General features: G+C 35.1%; 2 protein-coding genes across 2 annotated transcripts; one reads left to right on the top strand and one right to left on the bottom strand.

The window, feature by feature from the left end:
• Window positions 1-3,899: 3,899 nt before the first annotated feature.
• On the top strand, window positions 3,900-12,267 carry LOC129876188 (MACPF domain-containing protein CAD1-like). Its single transcript, XM_055951544.1, has 7 exons — window positions 3,900-4,522; window positions 8,506-8,744; window positions 8,862-9,057; window positions 9,235-9,318; window positions 10,642-10,825; window positions 10,929-11,092; window positions 11,570-12,267. The coding sequence occupies exons 1-7, from the start codon at window positions 4,265-4,267 to the stop codon at window positions 12,200-12,202; spliced, it is 1,758 nt and encodes a 585-aa protein (XP_055807519.1). The 5' UTR covers window positions 3,900-4,264; the 3' UTR covers window positions 12,203-12,267.
• Window positions 12,268-12,673: 406 nt separating this feature from the next.
• On the bottom strand, window positions 12,674-16,520 carry LOC129875556 (uncharacterized). The gene is made up of 7 exons (XM_055950864.1): window positions 16,479-16,520; window positions 16,268-16,354; window positions 14,519-15,133; window positions 14,192-14,338; window positions 13,543-13,671; window positions 13,174-13,413; window positions 12,674-13,083 (listed from the first exon to the last, which is right to left on the bottom strand). The coding sequence occupies exons 1-7, from the start codon at window positions 16,518-16,520 to the stop codon at window positions 12,787-12,789; spliced, it is 1,557 nt and encodes a 518-aa protein (XP_055806839.1). The 3' UTR covers window positions 12,674-12,786.
• Window positions 16,521-19,170: the final 2,650 nt, after the last annotated feature.

The following is a 19,170-nucleotide window of genomic DNA, read 5'->3' as shown; positions in this document are numbered from 1 at the left end:
TTTTTTATTAATAATTCATTATGTCGTTCAGCAATAAGAAGGTGAGATAGTAATTCAGAATATTTTATAAAACCTTTTTCGCAATATTGCTGCTGCTGGAGCATATTCGTCGGTGAAAATATGGAGTATATTTTTTTGAGTTTATCTTGCTCAGTGATTTTGTCTCCGCATAAATTTAATTGAGTTATAATTCTAAATAAGACAGAATTTTATTCAGTTATATTTTTGAAGTCCATTAGTCTCAGATTTAACTAGTCATGACGTGTTTGTGGAAGCATGACTAACTTCAAGTGGTCATATCTTTCTTTTAAATTTTCCACAATTTTAGGGGATCCTTTAATGTAAGATATTGTAATTTGAGCCCTCGTCAAGATGGTGACGGAGAAAAATTATAGCTTTTGCACGGTCTTGACTAGATGCGGTGTTATCATCTTTGATGGTATCTGCCAGATCCATCGATTCTAGATGAATTTGGCTTCTAGTGGTCATGAGGAGTAGCCTTTTCCAAAAATGTTCAAAGCCACAAATTCAAGTTTTGAAATATTTGTCATTTTATGATATAAAATTAAATAAAATTCTTACCACTTTTTGTTACCTTAAAAAAATAGCCGGAGCCTCGTGCTGATAACGTGTTGCAAAATAAACTAAATTTAGTAGAATAAGGCGGAGAGAATAAAAGAGGAGAAGAAAAATAGACGAAAGAAAGAGAGAAATTGCCGTGTATATATTTTGTTCTTGTTTCTCCGTGTTCATCTTCTTTGCCAACCTTTCCTATATATAGGCACAAGAAGAAGTGTAAATACCAAGTGGGCAAATTGACCACTTACAAGTGGGGCCCACTTGGAAAATTACATCTTGAAAGTTACATCCAATACCTAACAATAAACAATTATAGTTTGGAGCATAATTATTATTAGTAGCTATAGTTTGCTTATTTTTCATTTGTAGCTTTTTTTTGGTTTAATAGTTGTATCTATTCGCTCAAAAGGATTGTGTCCATTAGAATTGTTTAAAATTGAATCGAATTCAATAACATGGACAAAAAAAAGTTATTGATTTAGCGGTAGGTAGCGATTTTGATTTTTTTAATTATCGAATTATTGGTTCTTAACGATTTGAGATTTTTTCTTAACGGATTAATCAATAATCCGATAGTAAATTAATAAATTATATTTTTATCATTAATATATAAAGTCCTTGACTTAGGGTTAGTTTCATACTTTTATTTTTAATTGTCTAAAACTCTCGGTTATTCTACAATGTGTTAGTTTTGTTTTTGAGCAAGATGCAATCTATTAACTCAAGTGCATGATTCATTTGGTTTGTCACCTTATTTCTAAATAATCTTTAATGATTTTTTTTGTGTCAAATCTTAACGATTTAATATATAACGGAATCGATAACGATCAATAATCGATAAACCGATAACAGATAAACCAATATCTTAATGGTTGTATAATGATTTAGGATGCTACAAATCGACAATCAATAAGTCGAACCGATGAATTTCAAAACCGAACGAAACCAACCGATACATAGCCCTAGTATCCATGATAGTCGTAATTGTTACCCGTTTTGTATCAGTTGTATCCATTCTTTCTAATGATTGTATCACTTGTATTCTTTCACTTTATTGTATCAATTATTACCAGCTTGTATCACTTGTATTCATTCGCTGTACTGTATCAATTATATCAGTTTGTATCACTTGTATTTATTTGCTCTAATTTCAGTTGTATTCTCATTCACTCTATCATTTCAATTGTTACCAGCTTGTATCAGTTATATTTATTAGCTTTAATGTCACTTGTATCCATTCGTAGCTACTGTTCAATTGTTATCGACTTGTATAGGTTGTATTTGTTCCATTAATTTCACTATCTCAAGGCATACAATCATGATTAATTATATGTGCTTGCTCATATATTGTATTCTCTCTCATACAACAAAAATACAGTGAAAATACATACAATATACACTTGTATGTCACTATATATATTTCATCGTATAACACTTGTATTTTATGAAATTTTAGTGTAATGCACTGAAATACAATGATAGATATAGCTATTATGTCACATATCAATGAATGTGATTTCATAATAGAGAAGAGAAGAAAATTCGCCGGAGATGGCCTTTTTCGGCCAAGTAAGAATACAAGTGATATAATCATTACAAAAAAGAATACAACTGATACAAATGGATAACAATTGCTATCGATGTCTTACATGATATAATCTATTTATTCACAATTTATTTTATAATAAAATTGCTATCGATGTTTTACGTAATAAAAAAAGTTTTAAGAAAATACACCCATAGCAAGGCTTGAACTTGCATCACTATGGTGGTAAACCTAAACTTTAGCCACTAGCACCACAAGGTTCATTATTTCTAAGGGTGCCACATTTAATATTTATACTTTCTTTATAATATATATATATATATATATATATATAAATATATATATATATATATGTACATACAAATTTTTAATTGAAACCACAGAGTGGCATGGAACCCCCTTACGTATAACATAGATCCCCTGTATATGCATAAATCTCAATCTCAAATGTTGTTTAAAGGCGAAATTAATCGGTGATCCCCTAAAGTTGGCACCAACTTTCACTTAGACACCTCAATTAGGCTTTGTTCATTTTAGACACCTCAAGTAAGGCTCCGATGTGTCATTTTGACACTTTTTTGACAATCACCAAAATATATTAAGTGTGTGTAATGCACTCGCCTGACGTGTCAAAAACAGCAAATTAAATAAAGACACGTGGCATATATATCAAAAATAATTATCAAATAATGACTTTTGAATAGAAAAAAATGACCAATAATTTGATGACACGTGACATTTTTTTTAAAAATAAAAATTAACAACTATTAACCCCACCCACCCCACCGTCATCTTCTCCAACCCCATCTACCCCAACCCCAACCCCAACCCCACCCATCAGATCTTCTTCTCCTCCAACACCCATCCAACGCTATCCATATCATCTAAAGAGGAAAAAATGCAGCTATAATGGCAAATAAAAATAAAAATCAAATTGAATCAAAAAATCCGATGAACCTCCATTTTTTCCGGCAAGATTAATACAAATCTAAAATTATTTTCTTTGAAATTGTTAAAGAATTCAAACCTTAAAGAACCCACAACAAAATTCGAAGTCCAATTAAAAAATAAATGGGCTATTCTCCAATTTCTCAGATTTCTATGAACAACTTCAACAATACAAGTAGTAATCTTTGAACCCAACTCATCAAGTTCTTGGCTTTTTGATGAATCAAGAGGTTTAGTGAATATGTGAATAAGTCTATCAACGATTCTTGAATCGTCTGGAGAGATTTGGGGAGGGAAATTTATGGGTTTTGGGCAAATGAGTGTTGAAGAAAATGGAGAAAGATTGTGTTTTGTAAAAGAGATTTGTAAAATAAGAACACACAATGAAGAAGAAGAAGAAATGAAGAAGAAAAAAAAGAAGAAATGATGGCAGAAATGGAGAAGAAGAAAAACAAAAAAAATAATAAAAAAATATTTTAAAAGAAAAAAATGTTTTTCACGCGCTTAAAATAGATGCAGCACACGCAATGTGTCAAGTCAGCACAAAATGTCAAAATGACACATCGAAACCTTACTTGAGGTGTCTAAAATGAACAAAGCCTAGTTGAGGTGTCTAAGTGAAAGTTGATGTCAATTTTAAAGGGCTACCGATGAATTTCACCTTGTTTAAACCGAAGGAGGATTAGTCAAATCAATGACTTCATGTGTGTAAGCCACGTGTAAATTTCTCTAATAACCAAATAGAAATAAGAGTAGAAAAAAGGTCTGAAGAGTCAACAATGGTTAGATACATACAATACAATGTACAGCGTAAATAAAGTGAAAAAAATTTAGCCAGAGTCGTTACACATATGTTTTGGTACAGTGGAAAAGAGAGGCATTGGATTGAGCAATCACAAAATCTCCTTTGGTAGATTCAACATCTCCTTTTTCTCCATTTTCTGGGCAAATCTTTTTCTCAGTCAAACTTCCAAGAATCTGATTTACTTTTGTTGACTCTTATAATCCCATCAGATTTTTCTGATTTCATAAGATTACAGTTTGGGGTTTTGGTACTTGACTATCTGATCTGAAAAAGATTCAATCTTTGTACTTTTTTGGACTTCTTGAAGTATTCCTGTTGATTCAAGTTGAATTTGGTTTTCTGGGTCGGCTTTGGATTGAGCTTAGATTGGAGTTCTTGGGGATGTAATGGAAGAAAACGCAGCAGCTTTTCACACTGCTTTAAATGCGGCACAGGCGTTAGGAAGGGGTTTTGATGTGAATTATGATACAAGATTGCTCTACTGTAAAGGGGTGACTGGGTCTAGGGTTGTAGAGATTGATGAAGAGCACACAAGGGATCTTTCTTTATATGATAACCTAGTCCTGCCTAATGTTTCAAGGGATATTAAGAACTTTCAGGATCCCGGCGGTCGTGATGGCTCTAGTGTTTGCAATTATAATGAGGTACGTCTGCTCTTGTTCACTGTTTTTAGGTGCTTTGTGTTTGATTTATTAAATAACTGAATTGTTGGTTGTACTGTTTTATGTCAATCTAGTGATGGTTTCTGCAAGTATCCGGATGTTTTTAACGACTTTGTAATCCCCGAGGATGTAGTTTCTGTTTTGTTACTATTTGTTGTTTTTGTCTTTCGCTGGATTGCTTCTATTGGAAACAACTCTCTACTTGTGAGAAGTAGGGGTAAGGTCTGGGTACACTCTACTTTCACCCGACTCCACTTTTGTGGGATTCCACTCGGTATATTATTGTTGTTGTGTAATCCCCGAGGACCAGTTGGCACACTGTTTGAAGCTTGGTGGATACCTTCTACCATTCTCTACTCAAGTATCAAACATTTGTCCGAGGTTCTCTAACTTGTGATGTATGTCTAACTCCACACATTATACATGGGCTCATGCCATTGAATAAAAGCCCTACGAGTATCCGGATGCTGGCTCAAGTTTTTGACATTCCTAGTAATAACTATGTATATAAGTGCTGATGAAAATTAAAGGTAGGAACACACACAAGGGTATGGATTTGTGGTCAATGAACTAGGTAGAGCATCATGAGATCTTAGGTTCAAATTCCAGCGGAGACAAAAACACTAGGTGATATTTTCTCATCTCTTCTAGCCTTGGGTTACAATAGCTTATAAGACGACAAAAATGGAGGCTAAGTTAGCGGTTACAATAGCAAAGATGACAACTTTCAAACGACTGTATGTTGAATTAAGGGACAAAGGCGGAGATAAGAAACTGTACAGGCTCGCGAAGGCAAGAGAGGGGAAGGTTCGAGACCGAGATCAAGTGAAGTGCATCAAGAGTAAGGAAGGCAAGCTGTTAGTGGAAGAGACCCTCATTAAGAGAAGATGGCAATAGTGGAAGAGACCCTCATTAAGAGAAGATGACAAGCTTACTTCCACAAATTATTGAATGAAGTAGGGGATAATGACATTGTGTTGGGATATTTGGAGTATTCCGAGTGACATCAGGATTTTGGGTATTGTAGGTGTATTAAGGTTGATGAGGTAAGAGCATTATAAGTAAGATGAGCAAGGGAACAACAATCAGACCAGATGAGATTTCGGTGGAGTTTTGAAATAGTACAAATAGGGCATGTATGGAGTGGTTAACTAGTTTGTTTAATGTCATTTTTAAGACAACTAAAATACCCAAAGAATGGAGGTGGAGTACAATGGTTTCGTTGTATAAGAACAAGAGTGATAATCAAAACTGTCACAATTATAGGGGTATTAAGTTGCTAAACCACACAATGAAAGTGTGGAAGAGAGTGGTGGAGATGAGTGTAAGGAGGGGTGTTTCCATCTCTGAGAACCTATTCGGATTCATGCTAAGACAATCGACTACAGAAGCCATCCATTTTGTGAGGAGAATGGTGGAGAAGTATCGAAAAAAGCAAAGGGACTTACATATAATATTCATTGACCTTGAGAAGGCTTACAACAAAGTGTTGAGAGAAGTCCTCTAGAGATGCTTAGAGGCTAGACGTGTACCTGTAGCTTACATTAAGGCAATAAAGGACATGTATAATGGAGCCAAAACTCAGGTAAGAATGGTGGGAGAAGGTTCAAAGCACTTCCCAGTTGAGATGGGGTTGTACTAGGGATCAACTCTTAGCCCGTTTCTGTTTGCCTTAGTGATGGATGAATTGACACGGTATATTCAAGATGAGGTGCCTCAATGTATGTTATTTGTGGATGGCATAGTACTGATTGATGAGACATGTAGTGGAGTTAATGCTAGGTTGGAAGTGTGGAGACAAACTCTGCAGTCTAAGGGGTTCAGGTTGAGCAGGACCTAAACAAAGTATTTGGAGTGCAAATTTAGTGATGCCATGCATAAGGCATGCGTGAAAGTGAGGCTTGGCACACAACCTAGATGCCATGCATAAGACAGGCGTGAAAGTGAGGCTTGACACACAACCTATCCCTAAGAAAGATAATTTCAAGTACCTCGAGTCTGTAATCTAGGGAAGTGGGACGTCGACGACGATATTGTAGTGGTGAGGCATGGATGTAGTGAGGGCTTGTCTCTGGAGTCTTGTGTGATAAAAAGGTATCACCAAAACATAAAGGTAAGTTTTATAAAATGGTGGTTAAGACCGACATTGTTGTACGGGGTAGAGTGCTGGCCATTGAGATGGATGTGTGGGTATATTAGGAGTGGTAAGATTAGAGATGAGGTTATTCGAGATAAGGTAGTAGTGGCCTCTGCGGTGGACAAAATGAGGGAAGCATTGGAGAGAGGTGATTAGACTGGACATGCCGCAATTTTAGATTATCGAGAAGATGACCTTAGATAAGAGGGTGTGGAGGTCGTGTATTAGGGTAGAAAGTTAGTAGGTAGTGGAGTGTTGCCTTGCTTTTGAGGGTTCAGGTGTGTTGGTGTATGTCATTGTACTAGTCGTATTCTTGTAGTTCTAGTTTTTGATATCTATTATGATATGTATATTGTGTTTCGGCTACTGCACTATTTTGTTGTTGTTCATATTCTTTTCTGGTAGGCTTTACGCTGCTTCTCTTATTACTTCTTATGTTTTCGTCACTGTTTTCTTCTTCTTTATACCTGAAATTGTTGTACTTGATCCGAGGGTCTTTCGAAAACAGCTTCTCTACTTTCACGAGATAGTGGTAAGACCTGCGTACACTCTACCCTCCCCAGACCCCACTTGTGGGATATCACTAGGTATATTGTTGTTCTAGCCTTGGTGGACAAAGTTACCCTATACCTGGTTGTTCATGTGGGATGTGGTTGGTAGCAAGAGGGGCATCCGCAACTCCTGAATTCTAAGGAATATGATGCATAGGTCTTGCTTCGACAAATGAGGATCATTAGTTAGTGCATTCCTGGTCACAAGCTAGTTGTGGTGGGCAATACTGAATCTGTTGTAATACAACAGTCAATATTAGCTACATACAAGGATGTGATGTTAAGCAAGACTCACTAGAGAGAAGATGATGCAACCTTAAGATGTAGCTTCTGTGGCTCTTTTGTGGGTGCTTTGAAGGGAGAGGATTATGAGAGTTCTTGTAGGGGCGGGGACCTAATTTTTGTAGTTGAGTGCATGTTTTTCTTTCTTGAAGTTTTGGTGCAAAAGAGAAGAAATGAATCTCAAGTAGTATGCTTGGTTCACTAGGTTCTATTGCAGGGCACAATTGCCATTTTTCCATTATGCAAGTCGTCTGCTCAGGTTGCTAATGGGGGGATATGTTTGGTCTCGATCGAAGTAAAGGATGTGTTATTGACCTTCTTTTCTCTTGTTAACAGGATCGACCAGTATCCTTGAGGTGTAAGGTCCTTCCTGTTATTATAGATGATTGAATGTTGTTTGTAGGTTTTCAACTTTTCAGGTATACCAGGGTTTTTGCACAACAAAAAGAAAGTATTACTTCATTAAATTGCCCATTTTGTATAGTGCTGGCAAGCACGATACAAAGTTGTCTGTCTTTTTCTTCTATTTTCAACATATGAATGTACTTGCCAACTCTTCTCCATCATCAGGTTTTCAAATGTAGCTCCTGTTTTAGAAATGGTTCTCCCCTCTCACTCTGCTCTACATCACCATCCTTTGTTATTTCCCTTTTGAAACAGCTATTAAATTTTAATGCAGCAAATTTTTGCATCGAAAATGTAGTGTTTGGATGCCTTTTTGTGGATAGTCAAATGTATAATTACCCCGGACCCTCGCATAGCGAGAGTTTTAGTGTACCGGGCTGCCCTTTTTTTTTAAATGTATAATTAGTATTTAGTTCACAGCGATGTCTGCCATGTCATTGTTTATCTGCGTTTTCGAAAAGGGTCTTCATTAATCTGTGTTCTCTAATGCTTGTGCAAGTCTCTCTACTTTTGGTTAATCTTTTCTTTTCCTAATTTTATTTAATAAATAGTTCTCTTATTACTTATTCTAGTGCCGCTTTTGACTGCAGATGGTGGAATATTTTAACAGAAAGGCTAATATATCAGGCCATGCTCCTCTTGGTAGCTTTAATGTAGCATTCAGTTTCATTGGTGCAAAGCATTTGGATGCCACCACTACAAAGACGCTTTGTATGGATGGATATTTCATACCACTTGCTAGGCTTCAACTTATGAACTCACCGCTAGTATTACAGGAAAGTGTTAGAAGAGCTGTCCCAGCATCATGGGACCCACCTGCATTAGCAAGGTTAGAATTTCTCATTACTTTTCTTTCAACAAGGTGAAATTTGTTTATAGAGTTGACATGTTAATAACTTTTAGAACCTCTATCGTTCGCTAACAAGGTTACCTCTGTCTCTTACAGCTTCATTGAAAATTTTGGGACTCACATAATTACATCTGTAACTATTGGTGGCAAAGATGTAATCTATGTTAAACAGCACCTTTCATCACCTTTGTCCACAATGGAAATAAAAAGTTATGTTCATGATATTGGAAATCAGAGGTTCTCCAGCACAGAAAGTCTTACAAGTTCAGGTTTATTGAGATACAAGGATAAGGTTAGTTCCGTTATTTTCTTTGTTTTCAAACTTTATAAACTATTCTTAATCTTTTGTTATTTTTACTAAAGCTGTTGTTTTAGACTGTTTCCTTTCAAATAAAGTGCTTGTCTTTTGTCTTCTGACGTCTCTTTATCCACAAATTTCCCAATCCCTTTCCTCAATTTAATTGTGCAGTCTAGCGATCCGTCAATATTCAATAGCCAAGGGATATATCCCCAGCCCACTAATGCTCCATATATTGCTGGAAATGGGAAAGAGGTTTGTGGCATTCCTTTTCTTTTCTTCTAGTATTTATCTTTTTGAATAGGTGCAAAAGTTATGTGTGATCTTTTCTACTACTGATGGGTCATTCTCGAGAGAAATGTCATAGGACTAATGCTCATTTGAATGTCAAGAAAGGACCCTTGTTCCTCTTAATAATTGATTTATGTAATTGTTTTTGTCATGTTATAGTACCCACAAAAACTATTAAATATTGTGTCCAACACCATTTACGTAGTGGGCGTCATGTTTTCGGAGTTCGTAGCTACCAAGATGCTTGAGAGTTATGAAATAATAATATGTTCTATACAATTCCAAAGTTTTAACAGTTCAAACTCATTTATTGTTTTTTCAGTCAAAACCTACTTGTTAGAAACAACTTTAGTTTTTTCATCTTTCTTTTACCAAATTTATAAGTCAAAGTAGTTCTTACTCTGTGGTCCCATTAAATTGTGTCAAATTAAATTAGACAGTGATTAGTATTTTGTACTCCTATATGATTTCTTGCCAGAGGTGTACCTTGGTCAGATGACCGTGATGCAAAATCATAATTTGCGGTTTATTCCTGAACATTGTTTTTGTTCAAAAGCTACCACATGTATACTGGTATATGCTGCCTTGACCAGCCAATTGTCTGATGTATCACAATTCTCCTCTCTCTCTCTCTCTTCACAGAGAAGAAATTGCTATGCCGTACTTTGCTTTCGAATTCCAACCCATGACACTTCTTTCACATTTTTCAGTCATCATCTTGCTGTCATTCCACACCTAAAACCCATAAAACATCATATTGGCCAGCAACTTTTCAGGACTGTGATCATGGGAAAATCTTATTTACATACTTCATTGTGTTGCCATATGGAACCTTTTATGTACCAAGTTGCATTGCTCCATTATTTTCAATGATTTGGTTTTCCATTTTCGTTGCACGAATTTTCTACACTAGAATTTTCTTCGCTGGGGAAGTGACCTGCAAATTTGTCCTACTGGAGTGTATCTGTCTTCCATCATTACATCAAAATGCAATGTAAAGCATTCACGATATGGAGAGAGAGAGAGATTCAAATTTCGAGGTTGAAGTCATTTAAGTGTCAATACTAGGTCTTATTGGTGTTAAATTTCCACTTTAGGTTTATTGCTAATTTTGGTATCTTTTTTTTTTTTTTGGGTGAAGACAGATTAATGATTTTATTTTGTAAGATGGACCAGTTTCTTGATTGCTCTTAAACATCTGTAAAATTTGATTTTTCTGATCTTGCCAGTAATGACAGTAGACAGTAGTTTGAATCTGGTTCTTTCCTTTCAATGTATCTGATGCAGGATGTCACAGTCATTTTCAGAAGAAGAGGAGGAGATGATCTGGAACAAAGCCACACCCAATGGGCAAAAACTGTCAGATCTTCTCCAGATGTCATTGAGATGTCATTCCACCCTATAACTCTTCTGCTTGAAGGAATCAAAGGAAAGGAGCATTTGGAACGTGCTATAAGTCTTTATCTCGAATGTAAGATATCTTGGTTATTGGAAAAAGTTATATTCGTTATCAAAGTTCTCTGACATTTTTTTTTAAAGGCGTCAAATGACTCTAGTTGTATGAATGCTTGCAGACAAGCCTCAAATTGAAGAGCTGAGATATTTCCTAGAGTTTCAGGTCCCAAGGGTATGGGCCCCGCTAGTGGATAGATTTCCAGGCCAACAACGGAAGGAACCTGTTTGCCCACATCTGCAGTTCAGCATGATGGGACAAAAGCTCTATGTTAGCCAAGAACAAGTATGCTGATTTCTGAATTTGGAAATAGAGTTTTTTGTCAATGCTAATTTATTTTATACTTGTGGAGAAAATGATTAGTTTTTTCCTGGAAGTTTGTCAGACTCGAACTTGCCTCCAACAAAGCTATCAATCATTAATCAATGTTAGTCCTAGTGTTACAACCTAAGGGTCCATTAGGTTTGCTTCATTGTTAGTCGATTTAATTCAGTGTGATACCTAGTACTGATTTTCTTATTCCATTTAAATTAAAAGAACTGTAATTTATGATATAAGCTTAGAATAATTTTGAAGTCAAGGATCAGAACATAACGTAAGTCATCCATTTTTGGCTATTAATGTTTCCCTCACTTTGGACTGATTTTGCTAGTGCGAACTTATATGTATCTTCATCTGACAGACTTGTTTTAATCCATCCCAGGCTCTCTTTTCCCATTTACTAAATTGTCAATGTTTTGAGCTGTTGTTGTTTCACTACAGGTGTCAGTGGGGCGTAAGCCTGTGACTGGCATGCGGCTAACTCTTGAAGGTTCCAAGTCAAATCGATTATGCATCTATCTTCAACATCTGACTTCCCTTCCTAAGATCCTTCTGCCATGTTGGGACACTCATGTAGCAATTGGCGCTCCAAAGTGGCAGGGACCTGAAGAGCAAGATAGTAGGTGGTTTGAGCCAGTGAAATGGAAGAACTTTTCCCATGTGAGTACTGCACCAATTGAGTTCCCTGAAACTTTTATAGGTGATGATCACTCTGGTGTGTACATAGTGACGGGAGCACAGCTTGGGGTCTGGGACTTTGGGTCAAGAAATGTGTTGTATATGAAGCTTCTGTATTCAAGGCTACCAGGATGCACTATACGAAGATCACTGTGGGACCACACCCCAAATGATAAGTCGAACAAACAGGTCAATTGTGGGAATAACAACGGCGATGCAAGTTCTGTTACAGGGGAGAATCTTATAGGCAATAAGTTGGCCAAGTTTGTTGACATGACCGAGATGAGTAAGGGGCCTCAAGATCCTCCTGGCCACTGGTTAGTGACAGGTGGAAAACTTGGTGTCGCAAAGGGGAGAATTGTTTTGAGATTGAAGTATTCCTTGTTAAATTATTAGTTGATACTGCTTTTGAACATGCTACATTTGGTTCTACAATGAAGTAATGGTGGTCTTATGTTGTATATGGTTCGGGGTTTTCTTCTTCATGTGCAATATGCATGTTTACCATCTCTATTTGATGGTAGAGTTCTCTTTGGAGAAGAATGTATACCTTAGGTAGTTATGATGTGTAAATTTCTTCAAATTTTGACACAATGATATGTTTTCATTGTGTGAAGTAATATGTCGAAAATGGTACTTCCATCTCATAAGAGAACAATTCACGAACTGCAGTTTAAGTAAATTCACCAGCAAAGTTACAACTGCTAAGTCATCCGAAAACACTTGATAAAGGAGTCAATACACATACCACAATGGTTCATTCACTACTCTTGTTCCGTCATACAGCAAATAATAGGTAATTTGAACAGCCTATAAATCAAAGTATGATACTTCTCTATCAGTAGCTTCACTAATTCTTATTTATCCAACACCAAAGCCCTCAATCAATATGAATTGCACTTGTATTTACATTTTGATCAGTACAAAGCTCTGATAATAAAGATGTCAAATTCATCTGAATTGACTCTTTTAGGTTTGTTTCAAAGATTATTCTCTGTGCTCTCATTATCTAACGTATCCGTGATCTCATCAAAGACAAGTTTTTGTAATCGAGTCACAAGACAGACGGTTGATACGCTCAACTCTTGATTTTCTTGTCGCAGATTTTCAATTTCATCCTTTAGTTTCTTGTTCTGTTCTTCAAACTTTAGACTTGAGAATAGTTGCTTTTTCAGAATTTTGTTCTCTCTTGTCAAGTCATCAATTTTGTTCTTTAGATGAACTATCTGCTCTTCCAGAGTCTGGCTTTTCTTCTGCAGATCATCCTCCCAATCATCCTGCATAAACAGGCATTAACATCCCGTGTATTTAGTGATATTCAAGCAAAACAAACATATAAACAAGAAACAAAAAGATTATCAGCTCACATCACTGCTGATTAGTATAGCCACGTTTGCTCCTGAAGCTTGTGAAAGCTCCGTGAGTTCTTTTTCTTTATCCAAATAGTGGCATGCAGAAGATTTTGATACAGTTTCAGGCAAACTAAATTCATCAGAAGAAAGATTTTGCACTCCGTATGCCACTCTGTTACTTTCACTCTCTAGTTCAGCTTCCAGGTCAACGATCACATGACCCATCAACTGATATCCACTTTTCACAGTATGGTCCTATTAATCGAAAGAAGTTACTCTACAAAAGTTAACTAAACTGGCAAAGAATGGATCACTATTGTTACTTAATTGGTAAAAAGAGCTTGAAGCTCAAAAATATATGGCAAAAGAGGAAGAAAGACTTACAATATTAGACGAAGTATACACCGAAGATTGTGGGTTCATGTCATGACATGTTCTCTTTTCTGCCTCTATCAACTCTTTGATTACGTCACTATTGGACTCATCAGAAGTCAGTTCAAGGCTCCAAATTACCTGGAGAGAGAAGAGAGCGGCTAGAAGTTAATTTCCAAAGCATGATAAAATTCTTCATGCTTCCACAATCACTGTTTGACATTGATGAGAACATAAACTTGGTGTGTTTCAGAAGCTATGAATGGAAGATAAGAAGTTAACAGAAGGAAAATTTATATACAGAGAGAAAGGGAAAGAAAGAAAAACAACATTGAAGAAGAAATATAAGAAAGCCTCAACTTCACATTCCTAAATTTCCTTTCATTTCCTGCTGTCTGAACCCAAGCAACACGAAAAGTACACCAGAGGGTCAGTTGAATTTTTCTCTCTTTCTTGCATTCGGAATTATAGGCAAGTAGGCATACACTCAAAAGAATGATTCATTTTGTTAATATATTAATTCCAAAATAACCAAGGAAAGTTCAGCGGTTCATCAGGAAGACTTCCCAAGATAACAAAGGAACAATTTCTCACGACTGAAAAGATGGAAAATAAATTCAGATCAGACAAAGTGGAACAGAACTGCTGTAAACCTTATTACCTGATTAGTCTTTAGTTCTTTGAATTTGGTAGTGAACCATTGTCTATGATGAGATTTAGTACTTTCCCAATTGCAGACACGGGGAAACGTAGAGCGGCAATTCAGTAAACGTGGACGAGCAATGTCAATGTGTTCAAAGCACCATATCTATTCAAATAACAGTCAAGATTTGAGGTTTCTGTTTGGAGTTAATAGAATGGATACAATGTATCATTTGTCATAAATACTTGTCATCAAATACTCATCAACAAAACCAGAGTGTTTACATAGGTAACACAAAAATTTGCTCAGGTTATTAAAATAATAATTAGAGATTGTTAAACTTACTTGAAGAAAAATAAGACAACCTCCAACATATTGTACTTTTTCCTTCTTTCTTCTGTACAACCAGTGAAATACATCTGCAAGAACAGCTGCTCCCCAAGCAAAACTGTTCACTTTATCAATGTCTCGTAAAAGATATACGTAGCGAGAATCAATTTTGCCATTTGTATTTGGAAAAAGAAAAGTACCAAACATGTATAACAAGAAAGACCTCACAAAATCTTCATTGTTGGTCTCAGCAAGGGAATCAAGTCTTTGTTCTAATGATGCAACCGTGATTTTTCTATTCCATAGGGCAACATTATATTCTCTTTCTAGATCTAAGAAAGGTGTATCTTCTCGTAAAAGAACAGGACTTCCTGTCACTCGTAATCCCAAAATTAACGCAACATCCACGAGAGATATGGTTATCTCACCTGGAGGAAGTACAAAAGCACGTTTCTCGTAATCCCATCTTTCCATCAATTCAACTAATAGGTTTTTGGAAAGCATATGAGTTGGAATGAGGAGCAAATTTCCAAATCCAGTCCTACTTATGGCATCCTTTTGACTATCAGTCAACTTCTTAACACGCTTTAGAAAGGATGGCAAAGAGAATCTAGTACTGAAGTTTCCAACCTGAAAAGGGTACAACATTTTTGAGAATCTATAGAAAATGTACTCAATTGTCCTTCACATTGATGTACACAAACTAATTGAACAGCTGAAAGCCACTGCGATGAAGCATAAGAAAAGTTTAGGAATTCCTCTTCCAACTCATCCCGGAATGGGCGTTATGGCAAAAAACAAGAAGAAAACTAACATTTAGTGTTGCATTACGAATATTCAGATGCTTGATAGGTCTATTATTGTTAAAGCACATAGTCAGGGGAATAGACCTAAGAATCATGGACATTCTAAGAAATGAATAAATGATAAATTAAAGAAGCTCCAATTCAACCCCTTTTGTTTTTATAACCATGGTGTTCGTGCTTAGCTCACGTGCACCTCAACTAATTTCACAGAATATAGTAACTCTGTTCATCAAAGCATGGACAAATGAAAAAAAATCACCTAATATTTTTGCATCTACCAGGATTTGAACTTGAAACCTTATGATTCCCAATGCACTTCATTGATCACCAGGCCACATCCCGGAAAATCCAGATAATCCGGTAATTCCTAAGTAAGATGACTATTCTTTTTTTTCCTTCTTTTTTTCAGATTGAGAAAAATTCCTTATATTTGGCTATCTAATCTCTAAGTAAAACTGGAAAAATGACTGACTTCATTTATGGGTAGAAGTATATCCAAACTCTTACTCTATATCACTTACTTTCAAACAATATTTAGGCATCGATATCAATCCCTAATATCCGAAAAATGTGTCAAACTCTATCTCCATGCTTTATACACTGTACTATTATCAAATGCCACCAACTTGTATACTATACTTTTAAAAAATAAAAATTAAAAAATTATCCATTGGGGACAAGGAAAGGGGAAATGGTGAGGGGATTATAAGGTGAAAAATTGAACTTTTATCAACGAGGTGAAATTTCAAGTAGTCGACCGACCAACTGAGCTATTAAAATTCCAAAACAACATTTTCATATCTAATTTGAAGTACTATACTATTATTCACCAAATTTTATACCTATCCAAAAACTCTGCAGAAACATTTTCATTTTCAGAAATAAAGCATCAATTCCGTCACCGAAAAATTTATAAAAAAATTAAAAAAATATATTGACGGTGGAGAAGGTAATTTACCGATTTGACCCCCGGATTTTGAACCATGGAACGTCTCATCTTTCTCTTTGGATCATGTCCAGGGAAGGCAGAAACTTGCTGGAGAAGCTGTTAAAGGGCGCCAAAATAAAAATATACAGTATATATAATGAAAAAAAAAGAAGAGGAGGAGGAGGAGGTGGGCTCATTTTTGAATCAATTGAACCTTTTCGGCCCATTAGTAGCCCAAAACCTTATTGAGAGCTGGAGCTGGATAAAATTGGTAAATAACCATTTTTCAAGGAAAAACTACCTAATTACACAAACATATTAACTATAACTATTAATTCACTATATAGTTTGAAATAATTATATACTACCTCACTAATTAATAAATTTGTATCCTATTTCAAGTCAGATACACCACTCCTTCGTATATCAAATCATATACATGTATATTTGATATCAGATATTCTAGCATATACATAGGGAGAGAGACGAACGAGAGAGTTATGTATCTTTTGATTCTAGATATATGTATCTTTGATACCAAAAATATTTTGAAATTCAAGTAAAAAGGCTAGCGAGAGAGGAAGAGAGAGAGAGAGAGAGAGAGAGAGAAAGGGGCGAGCAATATAAGAGAGAGACGAATGAGAGATTCAGTGTATCTCAGGTACAATGAATCACACTTGAATTCGGTGTATCTAAAATAAATTACACATAATTTGATCCGCATATATTCGAGAAACATGGTGAGTGAGCTAGATACATGTATCTGGCGAAGTAAATGTGGTACGGAGGATAATTTTAAAAATATTAAAGGGAAGACATGTAATTAGGCCCTAAACTAGTGTGATTTGTGTTTTCTCCCTCATTTTTAACGCATGTTATTAAATATTAGGTACTCCCTCCGTCCCAATTTATATGAGCTAACTTGAATTGGCACGGAGTTTAAGAAAACTGAGAAAAAAAACTTTTGAAACTTGTGATCTAAAATAAGTCAGATATTTGTGTGGCTATAAATCATTTCATTAACGATAAAATGAAGATTTTAAAGTTAAAATTATTACTAAATATATAAATATGTCATTCTTTTTAGGTTGACTAAAAAGAAAAGTGAGTAAAATAAATTGGGACAAGGGAGTACTATTTTAAAGGGACAATTTCATATATATACAATAAAATAATAAGTTTGCAATAAATATAGTCACATGTTTTTTACACAAATAATAGTCTAATTTTTTTTAAAAAAAATGTGAGGTTTAGACACACGTGAACTGGGGCTAAATCGGAGCAAACCCTTGTGTAAAACTGCATTTTGTGTAATGAGTATCGCTACTATATACACAACTTCTCAAGGAATATTTCGCATAAAAAATGGAAACAATGTGATGGAGCAAATTTCTACCTCTTCCATACATGTGACAAAAAAAGTTCAATAAAAATGAATGATTGTTATATGTGCAATGTATTTATATTGTATAATTAATCATGCAATGTATTCATATAGTATACATAGTATATAATCATGTATATACAATGTATATCCATGTGTAAAAAATATATATACATCATTATGCATTGTTTATATAATACATATATATTATATTAATAGATTATGTAATGTATCGATATTGTATAATGATGTATAAATGTGTATATATAACATATAGTGTGTGTATCTATATTAAACAATAAAAAATGATTACATGTATATATAATGTATTGACCGTCTATAAATCATATATATATGATGTATAATTATGTTTCAAGGATACGTACAATAATATCATACAACAGTTACGAACTGTTGATGTTTCACCAAAAGGTGAAATCCCTCGGTAGGCTTCTGAATCCCAGAGAATGAATAATGGTACAACTCAATGTTGTATGCTCAGAATGTCTCTGGTGATGTTGAGGGTTGACATTCTGCCTAGATTTTTCTTAAAATTATTCTTAGCACGAAAAAAAATATGATGAGTTAATCACAACTATCTACATAGTTTTGAATTTTGATAATGATATTCTTATTCTTAAAAAAATACTCCCTCCGTTTCAAAAGGAATAACCTCCTTTTTTTTTTAATCTGTTTAAAAAAGAATGATTCATTTTTTTTTTTTGGTAAAACTTTAATTTCAACTTTTCATGTGTCATGTTTAAGGCCACAAGATTAAAGAGTATTTTGGTACATTTAACATAACTTTAATTTAGGACCACAACATGAAAAAATCTTCTTTATTTTTTTAAATTCTGTGTCAAGCCAAACTAGACATTCTTTTTAAAACGGAGGGAGTATAGCAAATAGTAATTTTTCAGCTTCTGCTTAAAAATTGAAAAATAACTTTTGGTAGTCATTGAAGTTTTTTTTTTCTTCACCAAAAGCTTAGAATGGATAATATCTCTAAAGTTTTCCCTCTTCATTCATGATAATTGCATCTCACTAACTGCTTTTTTCGTGATGTTCTAACTAGATTATCTTCTGTATTTTCTTGATATTAGTGGATCCAAACAGTAGAAGTTTTCTTTTCTTAAATTAATAAAGAAAATGAGCATTTTAATGGCATCTTAATGTTACAAGTGAGGATGACGGAGCAGTTAATAGGGATAGTTGGGAATTATTGAATTCAGGAGTGGATTCAGTAAGGCAATTCTAATCTTTGGTAAAATTGATAGGCTTAGGAAGCCTTAGTGTGTTGGGGATTTTGTTATGGCAGAATAGAGGGTAGAACGGCTCTTAATGGTGGAGTTGGTAGCGGAATGAGGTAGGGAGGCTTGTGATAGAGTGTATGAGTCTGTGGGTAGTATACCTAATGGCGAGGGCGGTTGTTCAAGAGTTGACGTTTATAGCTTCAAGTTGTATGTCTTTTTTTTAATATTTGCAAGATATTATGTGGTAGATTTGAATCGATCGATGATACCTATCAATACGTGTTGTTTATATCGAT

Source organism: Solanum dulcamara, chromosome 12 (assembly GCF_947179165.1).
Source record: "Solanum dulcamara chromosome 12, daSolDulc1.2, whole genome shotgun sequence".
In the NCBI taxonomy this organism is placed as follows: Eukaryota; Viridiplantae; Streptophyta; class Magnoliopsida; order Solanales; family Solanaceae; genus Solanum; species Solanum dulcamara.
The sequence above is the reverse complement of the archived record's forward strand: the minus strand, read 5'-3'. Positions and strand labels throughout refer to the sequence as shown.

What these genes read in the sequence shown, in the direction of transcription:
- LOC129875556 (XM_055950864.1), bottom strand. Translation starts at nt 16,520, where the DNA reads ATGGTTATTTACCAATTTTATCCAGCTCCAGCTCTCAATAAG. An exon ending in CAGCTCCAGCTCTCAATAAG is followed by an intron (nt 16,355 to 16,478) that starts GTTTTGGGCTAC and finishes GCCCTTTAACAG; the next exon opens with CTTCTCCAGCAAGTTTCTGC. An exon ending in TGTATACTTCGTCTAATATT is followed by an intron (nt 13,414 to 13,542) that starts GTAAGTCTTTCT and finishes TTCGATTAATAG; the next exon opens with GACCATACTGTGAAAAGTGG.
- LOC129876188 (XM_055951544.1), top strand. Translation starts at nt 4,265, where the DNA reads ATGGAAGAAAACGCAGCAGCTTTTCACACTGCTTTAAATGCGGCACAG. An exon ending in TATTGAGATACAAGGATAAG is followed by an intron (nt 9,058 to 9,234) that starts GTTAGTTCCGTT and finishes TTAATTGTGCAG; the next exon opens with TCTAGCGATCCGTCAATATT. An exon ending in TATAAGTCTTTATCTCGAAT is followed by an intron (nt 10,826 to 10,928) that starts GTAAGATATCTT and finishes GAATGCTTGCAG; the next exon opens with ACAAGCCTCAAATTGAAGAG.